The sequence below is a fragment of the Manis pentadactyla genome, chromosome 1 (assembly GCF_030020395.1).
Source record: "Manis pentadactyla isolate mManPen7 chromosome 1, mManPen7.hap1, whole genome shotgun sequence".
Lineage (NCBI taxonomy): Eukaryota > Metazoa > Chordata > Mammalia > Pholidota > Manidae > Manis > Manis pentadactyla.
The window spans coordinates 226,499,605-226,524,881 of NC_080019.1; the positions used below are offsets into that span (position 1 = coordinate 226,499,605).

Here is a 25,277-nt window from a genome sequence, read left to right on the forward strand (position 1 = left end):
TAGGGACGTTACAGCTGAGCTATGGAAGCTGAGGGGTTGACTAGGCACAGAGGTAGGGCAACAGCCTCCCAGGCAGAAAGAACAGCCTGCTGAGACTGGAGGTGCCTGGTGGAGTCAAGTGCATTCATTTATTTATTTGCTCATTCAGGGAACAATAACTGCACACATACTACACCCTAGGTACTGTGGCAGACCCTGCTGATTCAAAGACACCCAAGATCCTCAGCCTAGAAGGCTCCACCATCCAGACAAGTGGGTGCCCTGGCCCTCCCAGGGACTGACCCTGTGATCAAGGCCTCAGTCACCTGTGCCCTGAGCACCCACAGTAACCCACCAAAAGCAAGCCAAGAAAATAGAGAGTAAGCCCAATAATCCCTTTTATAAAGATAAACTCAATCTTTAGGAAGAGTACCTGATCCCTACAAATATGTTTGATTTCACAGCTCCTTTGCTCAGGTAAGGAGTAATAAACTGTGATGTTCAAGTCACCTGCCGACATCTCTAACAGAGAGGCCAGCCCCTGGCAGACTCAGCTGGAAGGCAGTGGACCCTTGGAAAATGGAAGAAATGCCATGTTTGGACATAAGAGGATCTCGGTTGACAATCTCAGCTCTGCCACTACCTGGCTCGGAGGCTGTGCAGGATCACCTGCTCTTAGTCTCAGACCTGTCATCTGTTAAAGAGAAACAGTAACACTTGGTTCCTCTCTTTGCTCTCCACCACTCATCCCCCATCCACACTGTTAGTAAATCTCACAGGCTCTACTTCAAAGTCCATCCCTACGGACCACTTCTACCTTTACCAGGATCATTGTCATCCTGCCGGTGGCACTTCCATCGGCCTCCTCCAGGTCTTGCAGAGTCCACCCCAGGTCCTCTGCAGACATTCTTCATGAAACAGTCAGAGCGACAGGTCTGAAAACCTGTTCAGACTGTTCCACAGTCCTGCTTAGAACCGTCCAAAGACTTTCCACTGACATAAGAATACAATCTTAACTCCTTAGATTAGTAAAAGTCTTTTTCAGACATGACCTTTCCCACCTCTCCTTGCTAGTGCCCATGCCTCAGGGCCTTTGCAAATGACCTTCCCTTCTAAGAACTTTGCAGGACTGGTTCCTTAATACCACCTGTTCTATCAGGGAAGATCTCTTCCCAGCTTCCCCCCCACCTCCTTCCACCCACCTCCCTTTACCCTATAGGCTATTTCAGGCACAGCTCTCAGAGTTGATAACACTTCAACAGTGGAGGAAGATGTCTAAGGTGTGAAAATGTACTGGCTACAAAACATGAAGCAAAAGGACTCTTCAGCACTACCTGGTTTGATCTTCTTCAGCACACTGAAGCTTTATCATTAGTTGCCTTGTTTATTTCTTTCCCACCTGAAAATGTAAGCTGCACAATGAGGGACTTTTCCCCCTTGTTCCCTTTATTTCTAATGCCTGGAATGTGCTCATAGTAGGTGCTCAACAAATAGCTGATAAATGAAAAGTGAATCCTTTTCATTTAACAATGAAACAGAGGCAGAGGTTGTTTCAGGATTAAATAAAACATGAATGGAAAAGGGTAGCATAGCATCTGGCACACAAATACCCCTAGGCAGCCTTTACCCTATAGGCTATTTCAGGCACAGCTCTCAGAGTTGATAACACTTCAACAGTGGAGGAAGATGTCTAAGGTGTGAAAATGTACTGGCTACAAAACATGAAGCAAAAGTACTTAGTGCTACATTAAATGTCTATGATATATCAACTTTATGCCAGGCAATCAAAGGCAACTGACACCAACTCTTTATGTATTTACATAAAATGATACTAATCATGGGATGTCTGAGCATGTAAACATGTTTGATATGACATGGCATGACCTTCAAAACTATGAGAACTCATGATGTTGGAAAGTCTTAAAATCAGCCTTAACCTTTTGCCTTCTTCCTTAATTGCTCCCAAGGTTAAGATGTAATGGCTAATGATAGTTATTTTTAAATGAAGGGGTTAAAACACATCCCAGGAACTATATTAAAATGTGTTGCTTTTAGCATTTTTCTGTGCTGAAGCTTCTGAAAGTAATGATAACTTTTTGGAAATTTCTGGGAGGGCAGCTGCCTACAAAGGAATTAAGTGCTCATATCAGAACTTCTTCTAATAAGATAAAGTAATTCAAGCTCATTAGTCTGATGAGTGGAAATGATTGAACTGAAAATAGAACAACATTAAAATTTTCTCCAAAAATAGGAGACAACCACGATTTCAATGTCAAACTCTTTTTAAAAGCAATCATGGATTTATGTCTTTGTTTGCTAATCTGCCTGGAAAACGTGATGCTCTTTCTCAATGTAGGCTGTAAAATAGGCTAAACATTGTCACACAGTGGTGTATGTCTACTTTTTCCCAAAACAGGAAGCAATCTTTACCACTGAAAATGAAGGCAAAAAGAGATCCCCCATCAGCAGAAGCAAAGACCATTCTCCCAAAATTATGGCACTGGCTTAGAACACTAGCGGGTACACGGGCAGCCTGGTGTCCTCTCCATTTCCTTCACTTTTATTACAGTATGCAGTGTCACTTTAATTAAGCCATCAAATCAAATTATCAGATCAAGTGGTTTTGATTCCACTGTGGTGTGAACAGGTTTTGTTAAATTAATAAACCATATGTTTCATGTTGTTGGAAGGAAAGTTATTTTTCTCTGTTCACTGTTCCAAAAGTCTTCACAATAGACAATATTCAGCACTTAATCACTGAATGCTCTTCCATGTGCCCGGGATGTGTCACAGAATAACTCAAATGACAGCACATTAAATCCTAAAGCCTGTCCGAGTTATTTACTGACAAAGGGCAGAGCAGTGAATTGGATGTCCCTTGGACAATCCACCAAGCCTAAGTATTGTTTCCACTTACTGGAACTAAAGCTTTGTATTTTTTATGGATGACATCCATTATACGTGTTTCTTCAGCAACAATACAATATTAAAATGACTTTTCCCCTTTCCTTTGGGACTATACATGGCCATGCATCTCGTGCTTGGCACTGAAAGGCTCGATTCTGTGTTGTTCTGTTCCAGTACATCCCATCATCCTGACAGGAGGGCAGGATGGGGGCACATTAACTCAGGCATCCACCAGAGCGCCTCTCAATGAGCACTCGTCAATGATCACAGCCAGGGGATGAGGGAGGTGCAGCCATACAATCAGTCCCCTGACACGCTGCTTGTATCTTTCGTGTGAAAGATGACCAGGTATGAGGGTGAATTGGTAAATGGTTAGTTACCAAGTTAATATATAATTAGTCCTGAGGTCTTACGGCAGAATGGAAAAGTGGAACCAACCAATGGACACATTCACAGTCACGGCCACTGCCATCTTTAAGACAGAAAGAATTACCTTAATACAAGCCTATGCCTGGCCTCTCCATCTTCATTTGAGCCATCCTCTAGAGCAGGTTAAACTGAGGTTTCCAGGCCAAATCTGGCCTGCTGCCTGTTTTGGTAAATAAGGTTTTTTGGGAAGACATTTTCTACACTCATCATTTATGTGTCATCAACGGCTCCCGTCACGCTGTAGTGGCAGAGTCGAGTAGCTCCAACAAGAGACAGCATGGCCCACACTCTGGTCTAAACCAAAAAAGTTTACTGACTCCTGCCCTATGTTCTTGATTTTTCTTTCTTCTATGACAACAGCCTGATAAATGCATAGCTCCATGCTCAACATCATGTGACCCTGGAAGTTTGCGATAATGATTAGATAAAGAACACCAACCAGACAGGCTTTGTTCCTTCTGAATTTCAAGATCTGAATAGTCAAGATCATAGAACACCACCCTTCTCTTTTTGAAATCTTTTTTGCAGAAGCCTGGGGAAGAGAAGAGGGCTCTTCTTTTGCACTGGCCCTTTGCCACTTAGATCTCTAAGGCTGACAGGCTACGCCCTCCACGCTGCCTGCTGATTGCCAGAACCTGGGTGGTGCCCTGGAATTACCTGAGTTTTCTTGGGGGAAAAAAAGCAGTAGCATTCGGTCTTGTAGACCACGGTTACGTGTAATGTGTACTTACAAACAGATAGGGACATCTCATCACCGGGGAAATGAAACTCAAAACTACAAAGAGGGGCTACTTCATATCCAGTAGGATGGCTAAGATAACACAGATGTGTAATAAGGGTCAGTGAGGATGTGGAGAAACCAGAACCCTCACATGCTGCTGATGGGAACGTAAACTGGGGCAGCTGCTTTGGAGAACAGGTTGGCAGTTCCTCAAAACTGTAAAACTGGAGTTATCATATTACTTCTAGGTTTATATCCAAGAGAAATGAAAACATATGTCCATACAGAAAACTTGAACAGAAATGTTCACAGCATCAGTATGTGTAATAGCCAAAAAGGAGAAAAACTCAAGTCTATCAATTAATAAATGGATTAAAAAAATGTGGTATGTATCTACTCAATGACATATTACTTGGCCATAAAATAGAATGAAATGCCCAGACATACTCCGATATAGATAAACCTTAGAAATATTATGCTAAGTGAAAGAAGCCAGAGACAAAAAGCCATATACTGTAGGATTCCATTTATGTGAAATATCCAGAGTAGTTAAATCCATATAGACAGAAAGCACATTAGTGGGACAGGGGAAAGAGGGAAGAAGGAATGACTGACTGCTAATGGGTATGGAGTTTCTTTTTGAGGGTGATAAAATGTTCTGGAAGTAGATAGTAGTGATGATTGCACAACTTTGTGAACATACTAAAAACCACTGAAATGTACACTTTCAAAGAACGACCTTTATGGTATGTGAATGAAATCTTAAGCTATTATCAAAAGACAAACAGAAATATTATGCTTCAATAAAAAGGAATGAGCTACTGATAGTGCTACAACATGGATGATCTTAAAATCCTAATGTCATGTGAAATATAAAAGCAGATCAGAGGTTGCCTGGAGTTGCTGATAGGATAAAGAATTGACTGCAAATGGGCATGAATGAACCTTCTGGGTGATGAAAATGGTCTAAGACTGGATTGTGGTTATGGCTTCACAACAATGAATTTATTAAAAACTACTGAATTGTATATTTACAACAGCTGAATTTTGTGGTAAGTTATAGCTTTTAAAAAGGCTATAAAAATTAGGAAGCTTTCATATAATGCTGGCAGAAGTATAAAGCGGTATGTGCAATCACTCTAGGAAACTATTCAGCTGTATTTAAGCAAACCTGAAAATATACATGTACTCCAGGCTGTAGTCATTGGCTCCTGAGTGCATACCCAATAGAGATGTGTCCATATACGCATAAAAAGGCATGTTCAAGAATTTTCATAATCACCAAAACATAGAAATTATCCATATATTTATGTATACTGAAATGGATAAATAAATTTAGGTACAGTCACACAATGAAATTCGGCAATAAGAGAGAACAAGCTGCGATTACATGCAACAGCACAGATGACTCTCAGAGCCATTATGGAGCAAAAGAAGCAGGACACAAAAGGGCATATGGGATGGCTCTGTGCAAAACTCACGGACAGGCAAAGCTTTCATGGTCTTGGCTACCCTTGGGAACGGTGAGCGACTAGCAAGGAGGGACGGAGGTGCTCCTGGAACTGGTGATGTTAGCTGCTTGATCTGAGTGTTTGTTACTCGAGTGTATTTGGTTTGTGAAAATGCACCCAATTGTGCATGTATTATGTGTGTGCTTTTCTATATATCACTCTCTGATAATACGTTTAAAAAGCAAATAGGACTGCATTTATACCTGCCTCTAGAAAGATCACAAAACATTTTAATATTTATATATCTTAGGAGTCAGCAATGGACCTTATCATAATTTCAACAAAACCTGGTAGAATGAAGAACTGATTCCCTATACTTAAGGGCGGGTCCACAGCTCTGCTCAAATTCAGAGAAAGCCCACTCAGCGGGAGAGCTTGCCCACTTTGACAATGTAATGCAATGGAAACCATCTTCTTTAACTTTTTGGGGCACTATGAGCCATGCATTCTCTCTGCATAGCTGACATATCGAATGCCCAGCCAGTTTTTTTGGAAAGAACGTTGTTAACTGTCAGAACCTTAGCATTTCTGAGCTGCCAGATATCACACTCACTTGTGATAAAAATTCCATATCCCAGCATGTCCTCTGCATTCACCTCTCACAAAGAGGCAGTCCCAAAGAGAACCTCCTTTTCCCAAGCAAGTTCTCTTGGGAGAAAGCCTCCAAGTTTGGTCATTTTCTTTATTTTTAGCTTGGTAAAAAAAAAAATGAGCCCAAGTGAGCTTTTCTGTGCCGGCCCAACCTCAGATACTTTAGAGGTTTGCATGCCTCTCAATCCTCTCATTGTTCCTAGCTGAATGATGCCCTTGACAAAGTGTGGGTGCCAAATTACTTGAATCTCAAGTGGTTTTTGACAGAACCTGACCAGGCAAGCTTCTCCTCATTATTCTCAAGGTCACAGAGACAGGAAGGAAACGATCCCGTTCATAAACTTCCTTTCCTCTTCTTTTAGCTCCTTTTCACATCTATGAATCTGGAAAATGGGCTCATGCGTATCATCGAAGTGTACGTCAGTACAGTTATTTGTGGCATATAGTCTCATTTCTGTTCCTACAAAGGTCAATGCCAGCAAACTGGTCCCATTTATTAGGGGTGGGGGCATTCCTGAAACAAGACCTCTCCATATAACCTTCCATACTAAGTATATGCCAGTCTACATCCAGCATCGATAAATGAAACAAACTGTTCCCGTATTATCCAAGTTCACAGTTTTAAAGAAGGACAGCATTGACTTTAGAAAGATCCCTTTCCTTACAAGCAAAGAAAATGCATTCTTATTCTTCCCTCTTACAAGCACGAGGGCTTTGATCAGCCCTCTTCCACTGTTGCCTGAGTGCTAAGCCACACTTACGACAAATCATAGAGCTTGAAGTTTGGGATTTCCTGGTAGAATCACTTCCTAGTTTCCTGGGACAGAAATTCATGTTTTTTTTTCACTGAGAAAGTGGAAGTGGAAAAGATTAAGATGCCTAAAAATTGTAAACTTAAGTTTATCAGATATGGAAATTAAACTGTTAAGTAACAGTTTAAAAAGGCCACATGATGTCTAGCGGGGGTGGAGAGCTTGCCCTGAGGATCTTGCCTGGTGTGGGTGTTGGTAAGATGCCAGAGGGTGGGTGTTGGGAGGTCAAAGGTCCTGATGTTTGACAGAGACAAAATTCTGATCTCCACAGGAGGGTGGTTAAAAAGACGCCCAAAAGCTTTCTTTAGCTATAAACTAGTTAGGGTTGAGGTTCCAAGGTAAAGATACAGAGGGAAAGACATATATTACTAGTCGTAAAGGCAATTTTGAACATCTATCTCTTTAGCTGAAGTTATTCCCACAAGTGCTCCTATTTATGGTCCAAAGTCTCTTTTAGCAGAGAAATGTGCTCTTAACACCAAGTTCTGATTCTCGCCCCATTGTGAACTTGTTTTCATTTAAAGTAATTTACAGTAAGGAATCTTCCTCTGGGCAAGGGCTCTTAATCCAAACATACCTTTAGAGGCCTCTGTCCCCAGTGGGTTTTCCAGGGAGTCTGTCATGTCACGGCTCCAGGCGTCACGGACTGCAGACTTGGATACCACCCTGCCATTCAGATCCTGCTGCGGCCGGAAGTTATTTCTCAGGTACTCCACTGACTTCACGTGGTCTTGCTGCTCCGTGGTGAAGATGGAATAAAAAGCCTCGAGCTGAAAGAGAGCCAGAGAGGGGAGAAGAAAAGAACATCGATTAGAAGAGCTATGTGGTCCAAAGCGGGTGCGGTGACAAGAACATAAACTGGCAGGAAGTACCTGGTGCCAAGGCGGACAAACCCAGCAGGACACAGGCTGCCTGCCAGAATCACTGCCAACGGGCTTATCTGGCTGCAGCTCCTGTCCTGCCGACTCGTCAGAAAAACACCTCATGTGAAGGCTGGACACCACTCTCTCAGTGAGTGTCTCAGACAAGAGTGCCAGTCTTCCCGCGGTGCCCCATGGCCAGACCCTTAGCATTATGGGAAAGAGCACAGAGTTACAGGGAGGTTCGGGGCCAGGCTGCCTGGGTGGGAATTCTAGCTCCACGGCTCAACCACTCTGTGGTTAACTTGCTTAACTTCTCTGAGCCTCGATCCTTCCTCAGTAAAATGGTGATAATTAGAGTAGCATCTACCCTGATAGGGTTTATGCCAGCACTAAATGTGATCATTCATATACAGTGCCTAAGATAGTTCCTCGCCAATAAGAGCTCAATAGTGGTTTAATTCTTGACTAAGTATAGACTTTTTATGGCTTGTTATCTTACATACTAGGGATCCACTTTGGTTAAGTAGCTAAGGCATAGAGTAGCTAAATGCATGGCTTGTGGGTTAAGCCGCCCAAGTTCAACATTTACCAGCACATAATCATAGTCAAACCATTCTTGCTTTCTGTAGCTCAAGTTTCCTCATCTGTAAAGCAGATATAATCCTACTACCTATCTTATAAGGTCATTGAAAATATTAAAAGCTATGTAATGTTTTTTAGCAGCCAGTAAGCCCTTAGTAAAGATTACCTGTGATCATAATTATTAAAATCATTAGAAAACATTTTCCACAAAGACTGCTGACTACACTTTTTTGGAAAAGCAAAGAAGAAAAATTCAGAACTCCAGAATTATATTTCTATTATCAAAAAGGATTCTCTGTGGCCTTCAACCTTCTGCTTATTAAAAAAAGCAATTCTATTATATAAGAGGAATGACACAGTGGCAGAGATTTGTTCTCAATGGACCACAAAGTTATTCTTGTCACCAAAGAAATGGAGCATAATTTAAAATGCCCAGCCACCAAAAATACTAACTATTCCTTGAGGGGAAGAAAAAAAAACGTAACAAAAAAGAGAAAACCTGAATGAATTCTTTCTGGTCCCCCCGGCTCCCTGAGTACCAACTTGGAGTACTTCTTGAAGGAGAGACTCACTGGGTGAAAGGTGTTGGAAAGATGCTTCCCAGGTGGGCACTGAGTGGCTGCCCTAGGCTTTGGGGACCAGAAGCTGGCTAACCCCAAGGGGTAAGATAGACCAGAGTTACCAGCTTGGATCTGGATGGTCATCTTGAAGCCTGGAACTAATGCCAGTGTTTCCCAGCCTCAGAGAATGTTGCAAAAAAAATGACCAGCTTCCAGTCTGAAACTCCCTCTTTTTGCATGAAAAAGCAATGGGTTTACAAGTGATTTGAGCCAAGAAAAATCAATTAAGTAGATGGATTCACCTATCATCCCACCTCCCCCACAGTTTGCCTACAAATGTGAAGTGCTAGTAAACCATGAAACTTTCTCTGCTTTTTCAGCAAGGTCATAGAACCAGGATGGTGTCTCAATCCACAAAAAGCAAAAGCAACATGTTACTGCAGTTCTCTACTAGTCACGATTCTAACAACTCATGTGGTTGCTACTTAGAATCACCCTTCTTCTCATTCTTTCTTCTGATGTTCCTTCTTTATTTATAGCAAAGGCAGAAAGGCAATAAAGGCAGAAAAATTCAGACAACTGGACTGTTTATTCTGTCCATATGTGACCCACTCCACTGAAGATAACTGGTGTTGAAAAAGAAAAATCACCTCGATGTAGCAATGCGCACTGGCTTGATAGGCCTCCCCAAATCAGTACCAAAAGCATCCAAAAATGCGCAAAGTTTGTAGACTTTCTTAGAGAAAGTAACTTCTTAGAATTACATGGGAGGATTAATAAAGGTCCACTGGAGACAGTCTAGAGAAAGACCAACAATAATGATTAAAGGGAAGAGGGTAAGTCCTCGGTGGAAAGGTTAAAGGAAGTGGAACTATTTAGCTTGAAGAAAGGCGAGCAAGGAGTATTTGATTAAAGGCCAGATGCTGACCAGCTTTTCTCTATGTTCAGAGAAGGCCAAACAAGAGAAAATTGGTTTCAATTAAAGCCTTTGAGACATGAGTTGAATAGAGGAAGGAATTTCTTAACTTTCGGGGTAATTTCTTTAAGAAATGGACTGGGCTTCCATACATAGCAAGTCAGACCGGAAATTTTCTGGAAGAGACAGCCATCTGTCCTGAAGTAGTTTAGTTTCTGAGATGCCAAAAAAGGATGGCCTGGGAGACTGTCTCAGCAATATGATTCTGTTTGTTTATTTTCTAGAATACTTGCTTCTTTCACAGCTAGCATTTAGTTCTCCCAAAAAGTTTATTTCTGATGCCTCAGTAAAGACTTAGTCATATAACTGTAAAAAAAGGCAGGTTCTGAATTTAACACAAAAACGCTTTCGCTTGAATTGCTCTTACAGATTTAATAGCATGCTTTGGCTTAAAAGCTTGGCCACTTCCTTATCATTAACTCAACTTGCCCCAAGATTTCAGAGGAAGGATGTGATGGTTCTGAGAGTGAACTGATGACCTCAACGATATTATATTGTCAACTAGATCACAGCTTTGCTTGACAGTCACACAAAAGAGGAAAAAGAGGTCAAGCTCAGCAGACTTACCAAATGTCCTTCAGTAGGCTGGCATCATTCAGTAAAACCCTGCCATTCCTCTGAGTTGAATGAAAATCGCTGGTGGCATCTCGTTGGTAACTGTCAAGCTCGGCCACTGAGTGGGAATCTCCCTGATCGCTGGATTGGCAAGGGGAGTCTATGATTTTCCCTTTGGCAGGGGAGCCAGAAATCTACTGATCATTTACAGGCCGTCCGCTGACCCTTACCCTTGCCTTGTGATCACACTCACTAAAGGGGAACCGGACCACTGCCTGGACCGCCACTTATTTATATTCCAAGGGATACTGTTTACAGAAACTATAATGAGGGCACCTTCTGGGTCGTGCCACACGGCAGTGCCGCCTCATGCTGGAGTCGCAGAACAAAGTGCCCGGACCCGTGTCTCTCTGTGCCTTGAACCAGCTTCATCTGTTCGACTCTCCTAGATCTGGTTAACAGCCACACTTGTAAAATGCACGTGAGATCGTGTTGCACCTCTGTTCAATACCTTTCAAAAGCCTCCCAGTCTCACTGTGGGACCCTAATGATCTAGCCAGTGCCTAATTCTGCAACCTCTAAAAACTTACTCTTGCTGTCAGGGTCCAAAACCCGGTCTTTAATTCCTGCTTGCTGAAGGTGTGACGTTGGCCAAAATATTTAATGTTTCTGTGCTTTAGTTTTCTCTTTTGAGCAATGGAGATAACATCAATCCCTACCTTGTGTATGCTTTTTGTTACTAGTAAATGAGTTATTATATAGAACGTGTTTGGAACAATTCCTGGCACCACAGAAGGTAGGATTATCCTTATTAAGGATGATTAATATGGATGAGTAAGAATGACTATCCTTACTATCTATTATTATTTTATGAGGAATGTGGTAACTACGATTGTACTCAAAGCTTCCGACAACTGTAAAATGCTCTATTTGCTTCTCTCTCCTTTTCTTCCTTATAAAGTTAACTTATCACACCTGTTATGTGACAGGTACTTTGTTATGTACTTCATAAACATTATTTTGGTTTCCAACTTATTTTTAGTTTAAAATAGTTACATTGAAGTAGCATTGTTAACAACACTATCATTGTATCACTAACACTAGCAGCTGGCATTTATTGAGAGTTTATTATGTGTAAGGCTTTGTGATATATGTGTTTTTGCTTAATCCTCACAGAAGTCCCCCACTGTTGGTGGTATTACCATATCATTACCATTGATTTTGACTGAAGAGGAAACTGGGCTTAGAAACATTAAGTAGCCCACGATTACACAGCAACCAAGAGGTGAAACGAAGATTAGAAACCTAGGTCTGATGCCTGTTTTTCATGCCTCCAGCCACTTCATGCCAGACGTATAACAAGCCCACAGTATTACTCACTGAAAGAGCAGCACAGAAATTCAATGTGTTGATAGTAGAAGTCCCTAAGCAATTCTTTTTAAGTGACTCCAAAAGCCCATTCATGCAGGGCACCCACCACTGGCAATATAAATCCATTTGCACTTCTCTGCACTCTGGAGAAAGAACTGGGACTGTGAACAAGATGGCAGGCCAAGGAGAAAATGCCTGCTGTGCAAAGCCCACACTTTCATTCACCTTATTCTTTTCCAGAAGTGAATAATACACACACTTGGATTTATCTTTACTTTAATATAGTTAATGAAATCTTTATCATTTAGTAAAACTAAATGAAAGTTTTTATTTCTGTAATATAAAATGGACTTTTTAACTTTTGAAGTGAACATGTAAAACATTTCCTTCTTTTATTCCTGCTCAGGGAGTTGTAATTACATTTTAACTGGTGCTGTTTCAAGAATGATTTTAACCTTGAATTGCAAATGTGTTAGCTGGAAGTGTATATAAATCATTTCAACTTAGTTTTTATTATAAAAATATTACAGAGAATAATTAGTTTTTAATCTGTTGGTTCCAATCAAAGGGAAGTTGAAATCTATTCATGCCATTTGTGAGCAGCGGGCGCTCTTGTCCATAAGATGAGGGGAAGGGACCACTATAGCTGAAGAGGGGAAATGAGAGAAAACCAAAGTCACATAATTATGAACCACTAAAAAGACTGATGTACACAATATTTTGTAGGATGGGTATATAATGGCAATTAAACAAAACTGGAGTCCATTATGAACATAATGATAAGCTGCAGGGTAAGCATTAGGAACTGCAATGTCACACCTATAGGTCATATCACACCTATAGACATGAGTGTCATCATGCATTTGAGGGGAGATGGGGGAGGCCCTATTTTGTTGCCTCATTATTTAAATAAGGCAATATTGACAGAATATTAAATTCCAGTAGCCTGAAGCATCCAAAGTTTTGCTTACCGAACGATGGCTGTAAAAGTAAAATAGCTAACTACAAGGCCATGGCCCCCCTGTAGTTACAGACAGTTTCGTGTGAAAACAATGATAGAAAGGCCTTCTATAGTAAGAAAAGGATTGAACCACAATTAACAAAGGAAGCTGTTTGTTGGGATTAATAATGACACATTCACCTCACCATATAAAAATATTCTCTGTTCACATGCACTGCACGTTATGCAGACGGAATAGAAACTTGCGGAATTATGTGATTCACTAGTTGTTGTGGCCTTAAGATAAACATCAGAGCTACGATCAGCTAAGTAGCCACATGTGGCTGTTAAATGTGGCTAGCCGTACATGCTAAAATGATAATAATCTGGATATACTGGGTCAGTGTAATATTAAAATGAATTTCACCTGTTTCTCAGTTTTTTAATGTGGCTACTAGAAAATATAAAACAGTGTATGTGAATTGCATTTTATTTCTACTGGACAGTGCTGCCCCAGAGCCTTGTGATCATTTAGTAAGAGCAATTTAAAAAGCCACTTAATATGTCCTGAGCACTCCTGTGGTCCCAGGCACTAGTCCAGGCATTCTACACACATTCCATCATTTAATCTTTATAATGACTGTATGAGGTGGAATCACCCCGTTTACAGATGGAAACCAAGGCACAGAGCACAGCTGAATAATTTGGCTGAAGAGCAGAGCCTGTAAGTCTGACTCCAAATGGAACATCATCTTAATTCAAAAGAGTTTCTCTGCTCATTAGGACAGAAATAATACTAGTTAAAAAAAAAAAAGCCTCATGCAAAATAAACTGTTCCTATCCAGTCCAGCTTACTGTTAGAAAAAAACAAAACTAAAAAAAAAACGCCCTAAACCAAACAAACTATTCATATTCAGACTTATTTGCTGCCTTTTGGGTAGAGCCGCTGGGGAAGCAGTTAAATAAAATTCATGCTAAGGAAGATTACAGGCAGTGTCATGTTTTAAGTTGCAGAAAGCAAACAAAACAGTCCCAGAAAGGCAAGGCTGGGATAGTCATTCACTGGTCAAAGCATCGTCATTTGAGAGTGAGCGCTCTCGAATAAAACACACCCTGACATGCTGGGCAAAAATGACCATGTTTTCTGAGTGATCGTGAACACGTGCAGGCGCCCGCCTCCGCGTGCGAGTCCTGTTCCTTGGAGCTCCTGCACTGGCACTGAGAGGCCACCGTCTCCTGGGTGGCAGTCACTGCCCGGTGCTCATGGCAGGCGTCTAGTGGACCCACATGAGCCATGCTGCCTGCTGGCCACCAGCCCGACCCGTGATGCCGTTACAGCCCTGCGTTTAGATCTAGGTTACCACACAAGCCAGAGTCACAGTTCACTAGGTACCCGGCTGCTGTGAACGACCAGGGAGACTCACAGAAGAAAACAAAAGGGGAGGCGTAAGTAATTGCTCTTTCTTACCCTGAAAGTCTTCAAAGAAACCCCCATCATACAAGCCAACAGTCTGTACTAGCCACTGTATTTTATGGGGAACTCGTCCTCACTTTCACTGCATCTGCATGGGGTAAGCATCACGGGAAGAGGAGACAGAGCCTTGGGAGAAAGAAGGATGCGGGACTAGGACTGTCTTCTCTCTGACAGAAGCAGTCACGGAATTCTGTCTACTTGGCTTTCCCAACCTGGCTGCTTGCCTTTCTGAAATGAACAATCTGTGCCGACTTCTGAAAGGATGCCGGCAGAGTCAGGGAGGGTGGTCTTCAGAGAGAATACTTGGGTGGCTGACGCTGTTCTTTCCAAGCGCTGACACAGCTGGACCTCCATGCAGCTCGCCAGCAAGGATCCAGTTTGGCCACTTGAAAACTAACCATTTTCCCTCCTTGGGGGAGAGACAGAGATATATGAAGCTGTGCCTGATAAAGTACTACCTAAAGATGGTTTCTAGCAAAGAAACGGGGAAGCCAGTATAATTAATTTATTCACTATTTCCCTGAAACAGAAGTTGTACAGGAAAGTCACATATTGGAAGTCACAGGGATAGATTCTTGCATAATTTCTTTCCTCTGAGTGTATGGGTGGTAGAGAGGGGAGAGTAATAGATGGATGTTAACAAGGCACTTTCTAAGAGGCCCACTTACCAAATTTAAAATGCTGTTAATTTGCAGACACTTGACAAGACATCCAAGCTTAAAACTCTGCCTTTTGTTTAGATCCACTAAACTCATGAAATTGCCATCAAACCCAGAATGTATTAACAGTCCTCATTTCTCCCCAATTAAACAATGACCACACTTTGTTTACCCTACGACAGGACATCCTACAAAAAAAGTGGCCAAACTTATATTTCTTAACTTCATTATCTTGAGCTTTTATATTTTTGAAGATAAAAGCACTTACCTTAATTGACAAAAAAGGATCCCTTTTCAAAGCACCCTCCCCCAACCCTGAGAACACAAATATTTAGACTGCAACTTTATTTTATTGTAATAAAATAATGCTGGTTTCACCATGAGGAAGAAAACTCACTTCATATTTCATTATCTCATTAAGGTTGGCAGATCCTGTTCAGCAACCAAATTACTAGTCTTTTCTTTTAATCAGAGCGAAATTAAAAGAAAAAAAATCTCAAAGTAAAATGTTTGCCAACAGCAATGAGGCCAGATAAGTCTGTTTAGCCTGGGCCCTAAGTTTGTTAGTGGGAGGAAGTGTTTCCCTTGCACACAGCTCTTTCTAAACAACCTGCCCCATATACCCCAGAGGGGCAACTCTGGGTGCCTTAAAATCCTGCTTGACAGTGTCCCTGCTGATTTATTTAAGGATGGACAAGTGACCCAAGGCCAGCCAGTTCACTGGTTGGCCACCATCTATTCAGATCTATTTTCTTGAATACTTGTCTGAGGACCCAGACTATTGTCAGCTGGTGGTGGCCCTTGAGCTGAAAGGACACCTGGTACTATGGTAACATTGGGCTATGCAAGCAAGAGAAAACAAACTTGGAGAGAGGACAGACCAGAATTTTGCAGAAGTACAGCATCACCAAGCCATGGCAGAAACTCCAAGACTCAAGAGCCTATGCGGTCCTTGAGAGAGAGCAGAGCATGCGCCTCACTTTCTAGGTATAGTCCCGCTTACGATGGCTTCATCTCAGGATGCGCCTACTATTGTTTCTTTAAAATAATCCCTCTGCTGGAGCTACTTTAAATCAGTTTCTGTTTCTTACTTCTCAAACAGACCCTACCAGGACACTATTTAACCCTGTTTTCCCCTTTAAGAGTGTGCTTGTTAAGAACTCTTGTTAGGAAAATCTTTGGCCCATTCCCCATGCCAGCCCGATACATAATCTAGTTGACTGTGTCTTCAGCTATATTACTGATATTATCATGTAATTCCAAAATAACCCCCTTCCTGCTACAACATCCCAACATCTAGCTGTCAAGCTGGATAGACACTTCTGTGAATGGCTCTGATAATAACCTTATATTTTTAGACAAATCTGGTTAATGACTCAAATCCACCATCTTCCAAATCCTACCCACTGTTCCAGGCTCTATTTTCTGAAATTGCAGAGAAGAAATCTACTCCTCTTACACCTTGGTGCATGCTGCATTTCTGGTGACTAGCACACCCTACTCAAATAATTTTTCCCTTTCATTTATTATTCCTCATGAGGAATTCAATGCCCTTTATTTCAAGGCCCCTAATGTTACCCTGTGGTGGTCTCTCTTCCTCTGCCATTACCCCTAACCCCATCTCCATCTCACCAATTTCTATGCACAGTTAACGGCTCAGCCCAAACCCACCTTCCTATGAAATGTGCCCAAGCCACACTCAGAGAGAAGCCCTTCAGTGTAGCGGTCAGCTACATGAGTTTTGGAATCAGACAAACCTGGGCTTGGTTTCTGGCCTCAACATTCATTAGCTCTAAGTCCTTGGGCATGTTACCCAATCTCTCCAGGCCACCACGTCCTTACATGCACCATCTTAATACAATACCCCTCTTTCAGTGGTGTCTGTAACTGTGGAAGCTGGTTCTATGTAAAGTGCTTAGCACACAGAAAAAGCTCAACTAATGGTACCTTTTCTTTCACTTCTTTGTGTTCACAAATCTCTCTCTTTTCTGAACTTTGGATAGGGTCAGTGGTTCAAAGCATAATCTTTGAGATCAGACACCATGGCTTGGTAACCAGCTGCATGACCCGGGGCAAGTCAATTCACTTTTGTGTCCTCCCCTATAAAAAGGAGGTACACATAGTGTCTACTGCATAAGACTACTGTTCTTGAGGATTAAAGGGTTTAACACATAAAGGAGTTCCTGACACAAGATATCACCGTAGAGGATAGCTACTACATCCTCAAGGTTGAATACTGGCACAATACCTGTTTCTGTGCCTACAGCTCTCTTCAGCTGAGTAACTTACTGCTAACGGAACCAAGGTTTATAGTTTACAATCCTGGGGTTCAAAAACAAGCTCGTCGGGAAGAATGAAGGAATCAATAAGGAGCAGAGGGTTAAAGAGAAATCCTTACTGTTGTATTCTAGCAATGTTAGACGGTTAAGCCAACACGAAACAAGTAATCAGAGGAGCCCCTTTTGGGGCGGAATACCTGATGGTAAGAGATGGGGACAGGCTTCCGGAAGACTATCCACTCCACAATTTCACTACATGGCGGGGTGGTCAAGGAACCTGTGTACCGGTAATAGCTGCCCAGGGATGCAGGCAGGAGGTCCCGGAGGATGAAAGGATCCAGAAAGGTCTCCTTCTCTGTGTGCAGGGAAAGGGAAAAGAAAAGCACAATGATAAGTCGCGCTATGCTGCAGACACAGTCAGAACCCTTGGCCTGCTGGTGCCTTCACAGGCCTATGTTTGTTTACTTCCTGAGGAGCACTCCATCTCCATTGGGTGGCAGGAGAGCCACAGAAAACAGAACAGCACTTCGCAGGGTGTGCTCCGAGCTGCTACTGCGCGCTAGAGTTAATGAAAAATGAGTTCCCTAAGGAACAGCACAGGCAATACTGCAGCCCCACCTTCCTTCCCTAGGGAACACAGCACAGTCAAGTCTCTGAGAAGTCCCGCAGAAAAGAAATGGGCTTGATTTTGCCCAACCCTCGCCTTCCCAACGTTGTTTCAGCATAGAATCTTTCTCAGTCAATTAGTTATGAACTAATAATCAGCGGAACAAGCTTTGCGACCCCCATGAGACAAGTAGTGTGAAAAGAGAACTGTAAGGCCACAGTAAGGGCAATTCTCAACATTTCATTACGGCTTCAACAAGGCCTATCCGAATCCAAGGGAAATCTAACTGAGGCACAACCCCCGAACTCATAAAATGATGGCCCTGAAAATAGGCTGCTGCTTCTTTTTTAAACAAAAATGAAAGGGTCCTCCCTTAAATAGAAGAAATGACATTGAAGCTGAGACTGAACAATGATTCCCCACAATAAGTCAATATGGAAAGAAAGGTATTAAGTGGGTGCTTGCCCAAGGCCCTAAATGCCAAAGCTGGGATGGGAACACAGGCACCCTGATGGTGAGCTTGCATGGTTACGACTCAGCTAAAGAAGGAAGTGAACGTGGTGAATAGTGAAGGGTGGGGACACAAGAGGAAAAGAGCATTTTAGGCTGTGGAAACAGCATGCATGATGGTTCTAAGGCAGGAAGGAATAGTGCAACAGAGATGAGGGGCCTGTATTATAATTCTCCCAACAGGCTCAGGACACCATCCAGTGTCTTTCATGAATCGGAGAAGGTTCTAGTCTCTACCTGGGTCTCCAAAGGTGTAGCCGTGAATTTAAGTCTGGGATTCCTTCCTCATCCCATTTAAGGGTGTAATAAGGCTGTGACAGCCTGCTAATGGCTTATCTTAGCTCCTTGATGGCCTCCACCATAGGCCCCTGAACATGCCTGGGGAACCTCAGTGTCACAGGTCCCTTCACAGACACATCTGTGCCTACAGAGATATTCTTCCCAAGCCTCACACCCCAACACAGAACCACCAGTGCAGGCATTTGGGCAGATGTGCATTCTTAGACTCAAGAGGTCTATGTAACTGGGAGATGATGCAAAAACCCCAACAGTAATCAACTATATTAGAAAAATTGAAATGGCAATATTCTTTAGGTAGCTCTAAGTTGAACAAAACAATATGTTATTTAGCTTTTACTATATATCAAACATAATTTTGAGTATTTACATGTTGCAAACATTTAAACAGCACTTACTTTACGTGCCAGACCCTGTTCTAAGAGCTTTATAAAGATTTATTTATTTAACATGTAAAGTAGCCCCACGAAATAGTCCTGTTCTTATCCCCCATTTATAGAGCTGGAATACACAGTCTGGTAATCGAGTTTAGAATCCAGGCTTTCTTTATTCTTAAACCATCACTATACTCTTTCATTTTACAACCCTATGGAGTGCATACTCCTACTACTCTGATTTTATGGGTGCAGAAATCAAGGCCCAGAGAGGTAAATGATTAAGCTCAAGGTCACTGGCAGCAGTCATTCATGAAGCTCAGAAACCCTGGCTGATTGTCATATAGGGTTTCAATTCATTTCTTATAAGGAAAAATTAAATATTAACTAATAAATGCAAAAGTCTTTAAATCATAGGGTTCTATAATCAAAATGACAAAAGCAGTTTCTGTTGGACAAAAAGCCAGAAATAATGGAACTGCCCCTCCGCCCACTGGCAAGCTTGGGCTTTAATTTAAACCTGGCTACCAGCAGCCTAATCATGGGGGAAATCTCTACAGGCTGCTTGGCTGGCACTGGCTTGGCTGGAAGGAGGAAATATTTTGATCTTTGCTTGCAGCCTCCGAACTTCCTGGGTTGTGTAAATAGTCGATACAAGGCCCCAAGCAATTGAGGGTGTGCACAGGGCTTGCCATCAAGAACCAGAAAATCATCATTTTCATTTCTCCCTCATGTTGTAGGTGAACTTGGCACCACACTACAGCGCACCAACCTGCCTCAGGATCAAGGGCTCCAGAGTGAATGACCGGAAAATCTTTAGTGTTTCCCCCAGGAGCCTGATCCAATATTAGAGCTGCAGTTAGGCATGCTGTATGCAGACAGACAGTGACAAGAAAATCCCTCTAAGTCCACAGTGGCAAAGCCCCCGTCAGAAACACCGACAAGAGGAAGAGGCCGGGGTTTTAAAGAATATAAAAAGGTACAGCAGAAACCCCTGCCCCCACCCATCTGAGGGGACTGGCTTTCAGAGGGACACCATTCCAGCAGGGTCAGGACTACTATATATGCTCTTGTGTGGGCTTATGAACTTGGCCGGGTCTGATGGGAACTGCAGGTGTGGCCACAGATGCAAATGCAGAAGGTCTTCTGTGCCCTTGGCCAGCCCAGGGCTTCCGCGGCAGGGCTGGCCTTACCTGATTAGCAGGTACAGTCAGACAGGTGCAGGGCGGGTAGACCTGGTGAGGGGACACAGTCTGGCCTGCTTGTTGATTCCGCCAGAGTCACTGCCATTGGATTAGGCTTTGGAGACCTGGAAGGTCTTAGACCAGCCTAGTTCTGCAGCTTCAGAGCCAAAGAACACTTTCTTCAAACAAAATCTTACGTGGGAGCCAGGCAACTCGAACAGCTCAAAGCAGAGCCACAGTGGCTGAAGCTGAGCTGGGAGCCCAGGGACATTTTGCAAATCACCAAGTTAGTCCAATTCTTTAATTTTACTGCTGGGAAATACAGGACCAGGGGGAAGTAATGGACCCACTGTCAAAATCTTGAGAATACAGACACTCAGAGGGGATTCTTTCTTCAAGAATCATTTAGAATCTGGAACAGTAAGCCTGGGAGCACTGAAAGCCGAAATGGAACCACTCCCTTTATCGGCACCTCATCTGTACATCCCTACAGGAGCTGGTGAAGAGAGCGGATTCTCAGCCTGCTGGGTTCAAATCCCAGCTCCTCCCCCTTCCTAGGCTGTTGTGAACATTAAATAAATCCATACAAGTAAGGGGTTCTGAAAGAGCTTCGAACATAGTAAGCATCTCATAAATAACGGATATTATTCTTATTCTAACTCTTACTACTTGTATTATTACTGTTGTTATTATTATTCCTCTAAACTACTGTGTGCATTTTACAAACATTTCCTTTTATGTTTGTGCATGTGACTTATTTCTTTAAACTGCATTACTAGTGCCTTAAAGGGGCCTCATGTCTGACATATTCTCCACCAACTAAGCGGGAGAGATTAGAGTTTTTGTTGCCAAAGTTCTAGTATGAGCATCGGAATGAACTGATACTTAACAACTGTGTGACCATAGAGACTGGTCTTAACCTCTCTGAGCTACTTCCTATGTAAAATGGGAACATAAAAATATTTGCCCTTCAGGGTTGCTATGAGCAATAAAAGAAGCTAATAAATATAAGGAGCTTATATTAGCACAGTGCCTCATGAGTGCTGATTTATTAAGGCAGACACTTGGCTGAGAGCAGGCTGGCTCATTTGTATTTTAAGCCAGGGATTAGGAAATGTTTTCTGTAAAGTGCCAGATAGTAAATATTTTAGGTTTTGTAGGCCAAAAGGCAAAATCAAAGATGTTATATGGGTACTTATATATCAAACACACTCCTACCACCTTATTAATGATATTCAAAATGCTAATAACAAGTGAGGACAATTTTAAAGATTTATACTTACTAATGAGAAAAACAGAATTCTCTTTTAGAGAAAAAGCATTTCACCTAATTAGAGTTTGAATGTAAAAACCATTCTTAGCTCAAAGACCACAGAACAAAAAGACACTAGAATGGATTTGGCCATCGGGTCTCATTTTGCCCCACACCATTTTAAGCCATGTGTTGGGGATGGGGTAGTGTCAGAGTCGCCTCAACAGCCACAGCTAGAATGGCCGGGGCCATGCGACATGTTCAGGTGCCCCCGTCATTAATGATGATTTCTTTTGTGAATATATATTGCAGCAAGAGCTCCTGAGTTGTTTTCTTGAGTTTTGTGGGTTCAAGGTGGACATCAATTTTTACTGAGCTTTCTGAAAATTCCATTTCCTGCTCAGTCCCATGGCTCCACTGACAAATTGGGTGCTCACAGTGCTTAATTGTAAATCTGAAAGAATTTTAGAACCGGTAGCCCTATATTTCTAATACTGCCCACAAGTAGCATAAGCCACAAAGTGCTCAACTGGCTTGTATCAACATTGACAGTCCCCGGGTATGGCCGCTGGACAGAACAAATAATGTAGTTTTTTCCATTGAAAACTTAAACTCCTTCTTACTAGAAAATCTTAATAAATGCAGGTATTTTAAAGTGGAGAGAAGAGCTAGCCAGGGCCCCTGGACCTGAGTCCTAGCTGGTCTGTGTAAAGGTCTAACCTGAGAAAGTCATTTAATCTCTCTGTGACTGTTTGCTTATCTCTAAAATGGCACTATAATACTATCAACCTTCTAAGGAACTTCTGAGTATTAAAAGAATTAACACTAGTTCAGGGTTTAGGAAAGTGTCTGGCACAGAATAAGCACATACAGGTTCTTGTTAAACAGATCTTACTATAAAAGGCCAGTTTGACTTCACACTCATCCTGATCACAGCATTCTGCCACCAACTTTTATCCTAATTAGTAATTTGAATTCAAAACATTTTTATTCCAGCCACACTTACCTAGTTGAGAAAAGTATGTGAAACACTACTTATCTTACCATTCATTCCATTATACCATAATAAGCAGGTACTGTGCATTACCAGAGAAAAGAATTGAAAAGGATTGAATCTCATATTCCACTTTCAAGGATCCCTGTGCTGTATGCAGACAATATTATATTTTAATAATTAATTGTTCATCAAAGAAAACGATGAGGAACAGGGATGCTAAATTCAAAGTTATTCAAATTGCAAAATGAATAATGTATGACTTTTATATTAAATACACACTGTATTAAGGAGTCTACATTCCACACAACTCTGTCTTTCATTTTTAAGCATTTTGAACGACAATATGAATAATCAGTTAGGGGAAGTTTATTTAGAAAAAGAAATACCTTATTAGAATGCAAGCAGAGTATATCTGAAGATGATTAAATTTTTCTCATCAATCAGAAAATTTTGTATGAGGGTTTTAAAGTCATGGTCAACTATTAAACCCAGAGTAGCCCGGTTGCCTCCGCAGTTTCCTTTCAACGTTAAATTATATCCGGCTTGATTCTGTTCATTCAATTTCTTATTTCTGATAGCAGTGCCAGGAGGCAATCTTTAATTAAAGAAATTTTGAAAGATTCAAACATGCATAATTGGATTAAAAATGTGATCATTAAAACATTAGATGATAATCATCTGATTGATTGCGTTTTTCAGTGTGTTAATAACCTAATATTTTCAATGCTTTGGTTATATAGACAGGGAAAAAAAAGAAAAGCCCTTTACAAGAAATGATGAACAATCAAAATACAGATAAGACCAGTGCAGTAACCCAGAGTTAGGGAACTATACTGAAAACACGATAAGCACACATAGGAGAAAGTGTTACACTGAGGGGGCACGGTCAGAATGAGGGGGCCTCCAGGGGATGAATACCTGCGCTGTCCCCAAAACAAGGAATCAACCAATTTTAGGGAACTGTGTAAGATAAACTAATAATAGGAAGCTCAAGCTTCGGTTTTTTTAGCCCAATGACTGTTTAGCTTCTTCAGTGGTTCCCAAAACTTCTCATAAGGAAAAGCTATTAGTTCTTCCTTAAATGCTTGAAATCACTGGAGTAGGACTAAACTTCGGCTCCATGTTGCTGGGGAGAGAGTGACAGTGGGATAAACTGGATATCAGGTTACTCAAAATGAGGAAAGACGATTTATGATACTGCAGCTCAAAGGTAGTATCAGTATCATGCAAATCACCTGGGGAGCTTGGTAAACCATAGACTCTGACCCAGTAGCTCTAGGATGGGCTGGGATTCTGCATTTTTATCATGCTGACTACACTCGAGTAGCCAGTTTCTGCGAGGATTGTGTCAATAGGCCCTTACACCCTCTGCAGCCTTCCACTACTTTCAGAATCTTAAGTGTAGCCACACTGGCCTCTTTGCTGTCCCATGGTCATACTACCCCAGGGCCTTTGCACTGGGGCTCTTCACTATGCCTGAAACATTTCTTTACTGCTCTGTTCATGGCTGGTTTTAGACCACATGCCTTTCAGCTGGTAACAACTTAGTCATATTTGAATGACACATTTCTCAATGAGGTCTCCACTGACCTTTGTTCTGAAAATGGCACTTTTAAGGATAGGCTCATTGAAAAAAGAAACATTTGATTAAAAACTGCAGGTTGAAGCAAGCCATGTAAAACTACCTGGAGAGAACATTTCAGGCAGAGAGAAAAGACATTGCAACAAGATTCTTCCTGGTGTGTGGCTGGAGTGAGGTGAGCAAGAGGGAAAATCGAAGGAAAAGTTCAGGACCCAAAATTTGACAGGCTCCGGGGGAAAAAAATCAGCTGTTAGTTAAACAGAATTTGGCTAAAAATGGTTAAGAGGCTAAAACTCTAGATGTAGATTCAGTAGCACTGGTTAAGCCCGGACCAGCCATGGACAGGCTATGTGATCTGGGAATCTGGCGACAGAAAGGCCTGGTGACACAGGAACATAAATGGGAAGTTAGGATAGAAATAAAGAGCCTAAGGACCAGAATTCAGGGATTTTAGGAGTGAGGAATCTGGAAGCCATCAGGGAAGTCAGAAAGCATAAATTTTAATTAATATGGTGGCAGAGGCCTCCCAGAGGGAGCTGAGATATTAATTTTTTTTGAGATATTAATTTTATGATCTAAACACAAGCAACAACACTTGCTCTATATACTGGACATTAACTATCCAGCATGTCGTCTCCCTGTCACCAGATGGAAGGGGAATGACGGGGCAATGGAAATGGGGCTGGCCTGTTTTCAAGGTGTAGCTGTTCACAAGCCTTCATGATATATGATTTTAAGGAATAAGCACCGGGCTCAAGTTGCAATAAAGGACCCTGGGAAGTCACCCAGCCATCAAGAGAGCTGCAGGGTTCCGTAGAGTTTCAGAGGCCACTAGTTTCACTTCATTTTACAACTAAGGGACATGAGGTCTGGAGAGGGAAAGCGACTGAAGTCAGGTTACCCAGTGAGGTTAGGGAGGACATCTGGGTCTCCCAGCATCCTTCCTGCTCCCCCACTCCGGATCCAGGCTCTGGGTTCTTTACTTGCAGCTGATATAAACACGATCAGGAGAGGAAATCTTAACTTAAGCATTCCTTTAGCTTTCTAAATAGAAATCTAATCCTGACCCTGCCCAGCCCAAATTCTTCCAGTGGCTTCTCACTATATTTAGGATAAAATTCAAATGCTTCACCATTCCTATAGGCCCTATGTGATCTGCCTATCCCTGCAGCCACTCTCCTCTGCGCTGACTGCCTCACCTTGCCGTCCCTGTGCCTAGAATGCCCCTCCCCACCCCCATCCACAGAGGACTGGGTTCAAATGTC

General features: G+C 42.1%; 1 protein-coding gene across 4 annotated transcripts in view; it reads right to left on the bottom strand.

Moving 5' to 3' along the window:
* Positions 1-25,277, bottom strand: part of PTPRG (protein tyrosine phosphatase receptor type G) — a 624,941-nt gene that overhangs the window by 105,234 nt on the left and 494,430 nt on the right. For 3 of the 4 annotated variants that reach the window (XM_036878497.2, XM_036878498.2, XM_036878496.2), the window contains exons 7-8: positions 17,407-17,564; positions 7,528-7,720 (exon numbers count right to left, since the gene is read on the bottom strand). In XM_036878497.2, coding sequence (XP_036734392.2) covers positions 7,528-7,720; positions 17,407-17,564 — 351 coding nt within the window. The remainder of the gene's footprint in view (positions 1-7,527; positions 7,721-17,406; positions 17,565-25,277) is intronic. The other variant, XM_057508031.1, reaches the window with a different exon arrangement.